The 7,503-nt window shown below is 31.7% G+C and overlaps 1 protein-coding gene and 1 long non-coding RNA gene across 2 annotated transcripts in view; one reads left to right on the forward strand and one right to left on the reverse strand.

The window, feature by feature from the left end:
• Window positions 1-7,503, reverse strand: part of LOC127656941 (uncharacterized) — a 452,192-nt gene that overhangs the window by 400,947 nt on the left and 43,742 nt on the right. The window lies entirely within an intron of this gene.
• LOC127656938 (ryanodine receptor 3) overlaps window positions 1-7,503 on the forward strand; it is a 245,618-nt gene that overhangs the window by 44,345 nt on the left and 193,770 nt on the right. Inside the window, 4 exon segments of the mRNA XM_052145505.1 lie at window positions 1,000-1,164; window positions 1,382-1,503; window positions 2,658-2,820; window positions 3,303-3,438. Of these exon segments, the coding sequence (XP_052001465.1) occupies window positions 1,000-1,164; window positions 1,382-1,503; window positions 2,658-2,820; window positions 3,303-3,438 (586 nt within the window).

Consider the following 7,503-nt stretch of genomic DNA (forward strand, 5'->3'; position numbering starts at 1 on the left):
GCACAGTGGACGAAAAAGTGGACAAAAAAGTCCCATTGACTTAACATTGCGTAATGTTCAGAAATTTAAATCCCAACCGACGTTTTCTCACACACAGACTCCAAAGGGCCTGTCAGCCCTGCGTCTCTCCCTCTCTCAGAGGATTTATATTATCAAGCAGACAATAAGTAATGACCTAAAATCTTCATAGCCACACCCTAAAACATGCTAAAAACGTGCTAACATCATGCTAACACATGCTAACATATCCTAGCGAAGTGTTAAAACATGTTAAAAACGTGCTAGCGTCATGCTAACACATGCTAGCATCGCCTAGTGAAGTGCTAAAACATGCTGAAAACGTGCTAGCGTCATGCTAACACATGCTAGCATAGCCTAGCGAAGTGTTAAAACATGTTAAAAACGTGATAGCGTCATGCTAACACATGCTAGCATCGCCTTGTGAAGTGTTAAAACATGCTGAAAACGTGCTAGCGTCATGCTAACACATGCTAGCATCGCCTAGCGAAGTGTTAAAACATGCTGAAAACGTGCTAATGTCATGCTAATACATGTTAGCATCGCCTAGCGAAGCGTTAAAACATTCTAAAAACATGCTAGCATTATGCTAACACATGCTAGGATTGCCTAGCGAAGTACTAAATCATGCTAACACATGCTAACATCGCCTAGCGAAGTGCTAAAACATTCTAAAAACGTGCTAAGATCATGGTAACACAAACATAACACTACATGCTACCATCATGAAAAACACATGCCAGCAACATTCTATGACCATTATTTTACTGCTTATGAACAAGTTATAAAATGCTATTTGACGAGTTTTGCCACGGCAAGCACCACTCACATTTTCTTCAGGAAATGTACCTATCTAGTTGCATTTAATATTCTGGTGTTCATCATCATTTATGTTTATTGTTCACCAGTAAAATAGAGTTGATACAGAATGATGCTTTAGTATTTCTCATATGGGGCATCAACACGCTTTGTGTTTTTCAGGAAAAGTTGGAGTGCAGTGTGAAGCGTGATGTGGAGGGGATGGGTGTAGCAGAAATCAAATATGGAGACTCTCAGTGTTTCGTGATGCATGTGGCAACGGGACTGTGGCTGTCTTATCAAGCGCCAGATGTCAAATCAGCTCGACTGGGACCTCTCAAACGACGAGTGAGTCACTCCACATTCATTTTCAGACTCCATTAATGTTATGACATCATTTTGTACAATGCTAGCCGAGATATGGAAATAAACATAGGTTTGCATATCCATGTATGTTGCATCTCAGTAAGCTGCATGAATATGTTCGGGAAACCCCCCCAAATTGTATTTGTGTGAGAACCAAGACGTACACTTGCGACTTCTGTTACCGTTCTCTCTCGAGCAGGCGTGTCTGCATTCAGAGGGACACATGGATGACGGTTTGACGTTACAACGTTGTCAACATGAAGAGTCACGAGCTGCTCGAATCATCCGCAACACCACACGACTCTTCAGCTGCTTCATCAGGTATCACGTGTCTGTCTGACCACAGCTGGAACAGTGTGATGGGGTGAATTAACATCACTTCAATGTTCCTCCGTTACACAGTTAAATCTCATGTTCATTTCAATCATCTGTGGAAGTGTTCAATGTGTCTCATCATTTTCACCAATTTTTCCTGCCAGATGGTGCTGTAAATTGGTCTACAACACACACACACACACTCACACATGCAGACACACACTCACACACATACACACACACACACACACACACAGTATACACACACACACACACATGCAGATACACACACACACATGCAGACGCACACACATGCAGATACACACACGCACACACACACACACACACACACATGCAGACACACACATGCAGACACACACACACACTCACACATGCAGACACTCACTGACACACATACATACACACACACACAGTATACACACACACACACACACACATGCAGATACACACACGCACACACACACACACATGCAGACACACACATGCAGACACACACACACACACACACATGCAGATACACACACGCACACACACTCACACATGCAGACACACACACACACTCACACATGCAGACACTCACTGACACACATACATACACACACACAGTATACACACACACACACACACACATGCAGATACACACACGCACACACACACACACATGCAGACACACACACACACACTTGCAAAATACATTTTTACTTTAGAAAGTTTGAAATTGCTATATGTTTACTTATTTTGATTTAATTAAATTTTTCAGTTCATTTCTGTTTGTTGATGTTTGTGATGTTGACATTATTGTGCATTTGTGTTATTACATGTTTATATATGAGATAAATGACAGGTAAATGTTTATTCAGTGTGTTTGTAACATCATGGTCAGGTCTGATCGCAGCATAATGACATTAACATCTCAAATACAGAATCTAAACCTTGACAAATAATAGTTTGATCATGTGTAAATATAAATATAAATAAATGCAGATCTTGTGATAAATGATCATCAGAAAAGAAAAGGGTCACACATCTGACCCTTCCGGTCAAAAATGACCTCAAATACCAAACGGGAGGTCCCTTTTTCAATACCACAGGAGCGTAAAGATTCTCTGTTGTTTTGTCAGAGAACTGGACCGTTTGAGTGGGACGAACCGTGTGTGCGTGCTCCTGCCCATCGAGGAGGTTCTGCAGACGCTCAATGACCTCATCACGTACTTCAGACTGCCCGAAGCCGAGCTGGAACACGAGAAGAAACAGATCAAACTGCGTTCACTAATGAACCGTCAGAATCTCTTCAAACAGGAGGTGAGCCGATGAGGGGCGTTCGAGAAGTCGAATCAGAGTTTTCTGTTCTGCTTTAATGTCATTTAAGTGCGTGCTGTTGTCAGGAGAAGCAGAGGACTGCTGGTGGTGGTTAGGCCTGTGTTTTAAAGAGGCAATCAATGGATTTAGTTTTAGAGGATTGCAGTTCATCTGTCAGCACTTTGGCTTGTCATCAGAGCTTCGTCGTTTCACAGTCGGCTCTGAAATGCATCTATCAATATCAGAGCCGGATGCAGTGAACACAGTGTTTATGTTCTTTGGTCTAGTGGTTTCTCGTTGAATGGCGTATGCATACTATAGGGTTAATGGATATTTGGAAGATAAATGAAGCGTTGTGGACAGTTTCTGAACGTTGCATTCTAATCGTCCTGCTAGTTAGTAACACTGTTTTATACTGTCATTGTGATAATAAAGGTTCTCTCTGTGTGTGTGTGTGTGTGTGTGTGTGTGTGTGTGTGTGTCAGGGGATGCTGTCTCTGGTGTCTTACTGCATCGATCGATTGAGTGTTTATAACAGTGCGGCTCATTTCAGCGAGTGTGCAGGTGAAGAGGCCAGTGCGGCGTGGAAAGACATTCTCAACCTGCTCTACGAGCTGCTGGGTAACAAACACAACACACCAGATTCAAACAGTTTAAACATGTGAAATCACAACTATTGATCTCATTGCTCAGAAGGAAACGTCTTACTGTCTCTACACTGACATAAAATGTGCTTCTGAATTCTGCCTTAAGCGTGAAACTACTGTATTACTCCTTAAAAATGATCATTCTCTCATCATTAAACTCACTCTTATGCTGTCTAAAACATGTTTGACTTCCTGGTAACACCTTCTCTGAAGCCCATATGTATAATGCATTCATAATGTCTCATAATACACCTTATAATATGTTATAACATCTCATATATAATTATAACTACAGTTATAATACATTATAAGTCTTCCCCTATCCATAGTTATAATTTAGAGTATAATGCATTCATAATGTCTCATAATACACCTTATAATATGTTATAACATCTCATATATAATTGTAACTACAGTTATAATACATTATAAGTCTTCCCCTATTCATAGTTATAATTTAGAGTATAATGCATTCATAATGTCTCATAATACACCTTATAATATGTTATAACATCTCATATATAATTGTAACTACAGTTATAATACATTATAAGTCTTCCCTATTCATAGTTATAATTTAGAGTATAATGCATTCATAATGTCTTATAATACACCTTATAATATGTTATAACATCTCATATATAATTATAACTACAGTTATAATACATTATAAGTCTTCTCCTATTCATAGTTATAATTTAGAGTATAATGCATTCATAATGTCTTATAATACACCTTATAATATGTTATAACATCTCATATATAATTATAACTACAGTTATAATACATTATAAGTCTTCTCTTATTCATAGTTATAATTTAGAGTATAATGCATTCATAATGTCTCATAATACACCTTATAATATGTTATAACATCTCATATATAATTGTAACTGCAGTTATAATACATTATAAGTCTTCCCCTATTCATAGTTATAATTTAGAGTATAATGCATTCATAATGTCTCATAATACACCTTATAATATGTTATAACATCTCATATATAATTGTAACTACAGTTATAATACATTATAAGTCTTCCCCTATTCATAGTTATAATTTAGAGTATAATGCATTCATAATGTCTTATAATACACCTTATAATATGTTATAACATCTCATATATAATTATAACTACAGTTATAATACATTATAAGTCTTCTCCTATTCATAGTTATAATTTAGAGTATAATGCATTCATAATGTCTTATAATACACCTTATAATATGTTATAACATCTCATATATAATTATAACTACAGTTATAATACATTATAAGTCTTCTCTTATTCATAGTTATAATTTAGAGTATAATGCATTCATAATGTCTCATAATACACCTTATAATATGTTATAACATCTCATATATAATTGTAACTACAGTTATAATACATTATAAGTCTTCCCTATTCATAGTTATAATTTAGAGTATAATGCATTCATAATGTCTCATAATACACCTTATAATATGTTATAACATCTCATATATAATTGTAACTACAGTTATAATACATTATAAGTCTTCTCTTATTCATAGTTATAATTTAGAGTATAATGCATTCATAATGTCTCATAATACACCTTATAATATGTTATAACATCTCATATATAATTATAACTACAGTTAAAATACATTATAAGACTTCTATTCATAGTTATAATTTAGAGTATAATGCATTCATAATGTCTCATAATACACCTTATAATATGTTATAACATCTCATATATAATTATAACTACAGTTATAATACATTATAAGACTTCTCCTATTCATAGTTATAGTTTAGAGTATAATGCATTCATAATGTCTCATAATACACCTTATAATAGTTATAACACCTCATACATAATTATAACTACAGTTATAATACATTATAAGTCTTCCTCTATTCATAGTTATAGTTTAGAGTATAATGCATTCATAATGTCTCATAATACACCTTATAATATGTTATAACATCTCATATATAATTATAACTACATTTATAATACATTATAAGACTTCTCCTATTCATAGTTATAATTTAGAGTATAATGCATTCATAATGTCTCATAATACACCTTATAATAGTTATAACACCTCATACATAATTATAACTACAGTTATAATACATTATAAGTCTTCCTCTATTCATAGTTATAATTTAGAGTATAATACATTCATAATGTCTCATAATACACCTTATAATATGTTATAACATCTCATATATAATTATAACTACAGTTATAATACATTATAAGTCTTCCCTATTCATAGTTATAATTTAGAGTATAATGCATTCATAATGTCTCATAATACACCTTATAATATGTTATAACATCTCATATATAATTATAACTACAGTTATAATACATTATAAGTCTTCTCCTATTCATAGTTATAATTTAGAGTATAATGCATTCATAATGTCTTATAATACACCTTATAATATGTTATAACATCTCATATATAATTATAACTACAGTTATAATACATTATAAGTCTTCCTCTATTCATAGTTATAATTTAGAGTATAATGCATTCATAATGTCTCATAATACACCTTATAATATGTTATAACATCTCATATATAATTGTAACTACAGTTATAATACATTATAAGTCTTCCCTATTCATAGTTATAATTTAGAGTATAATGCATTCATAATGTCTCATAATACACCTTATAATATGTTATAACATCTCATATATAATTGTAACTACAGTTATAATACATTATAAGTCTTCTCTTATTCAGTAGTTATAATTTAGAGTATAATGCATTCATAATGTCTCATAATACACCTTATAATATGTTATAACATCTCATATATAATTATAACTACAGTTATAATACATTATAAGACTTCTCCTATTCATAGTTATAATTTAGAGTATAATGCATTCATAATGTCTCATAATACACCTTATAATATGTTATAACATCTCATATATAATTATAACTACAGTTATAATACATTATAAGACTTCTCCTATTCATAGTTATAGTTTAGAGTATAATGCATTCATAATGTCTCATAATACACCTTATAATATGTTATAACATCTCATATATAATTGTAACTACAGTTATAATACATTATAAGTCTTCCCCTATTCATAGTTATAATTTAGAGTATAATGCATTCATAATGTCTCATAATACACCTTATAATATGTTATAACATCTCATATATAATTGTAACTACAGTTATAATACATTATAAGTCTTCTCTTATTCATAGTTATAATTTAGAGTATAATGCATTCATAATGTCTCATAATACACCTTATAATATGTTATAACATCTCATATATAATTATAACTACAGTTATAATACATTATAAGACTTCTCCTATTCATAGTTATAATTTAGAGTATAATGCATTCATAATGTCTTATAATACACCTTATAATATGTTATAACATCTCATATATAATTATAACTACAGTTATAATACATTATAAGTCTTCCCTTATTCATAGTTATAATTCAGAGTATAATGCATTCATAATGTCTCATAATACACCTTATAATATGTTATAACATCTCATATATAATTATAACTACAGTTATAATACATTATAAGTCTTCCCTTATTCATAGTTATAATTCAGAGTATAATGCATTCATAATGTCTCATAATACACCTTATAATATGTTATAACATCTCATATATAATTATAACTACAGTTATAATATATTATAAGTCTTCCCTTATTCATAGTTATAATTTAGAGTATAATACATTCATAATGTCTCATAATACACCTTATAATATGTTATAACATCTCATATATAATTATAACTACAGTTATAATACACCTTATAATATGTTATAACATCTCATATATAATTATAACTATAGTTATAATACATTATAAGTCTTCTCTTATTCATAGTTATAGTTTAGAGTATAATGCATTCATAATGTCTCATAATACACCTTATAATATTTTATAACCTCTCATATATAATTATAACTACAGTTATAACACATTATAAGTCTTCCCTATTCATAGTTATAATTTAGAGTATAATGCATTCATAATGTCTC

Source organism: Xyrauchen texanus, chromosome 16 (genome assembly GCF_025860055.1).
Source record: "Xyrauchen texanus isolate HMW12.3.18 chromosome 16, RBS_HiC_50CHRs, whole genome shotgun sequence".
Classification (NCBI taxonomy): Eukaryota; Metazoa; Chordata; class Actinopteri; order Cypriniformes; family Catostomidae; genus Xyrauchen; species Xyrauchen texanus.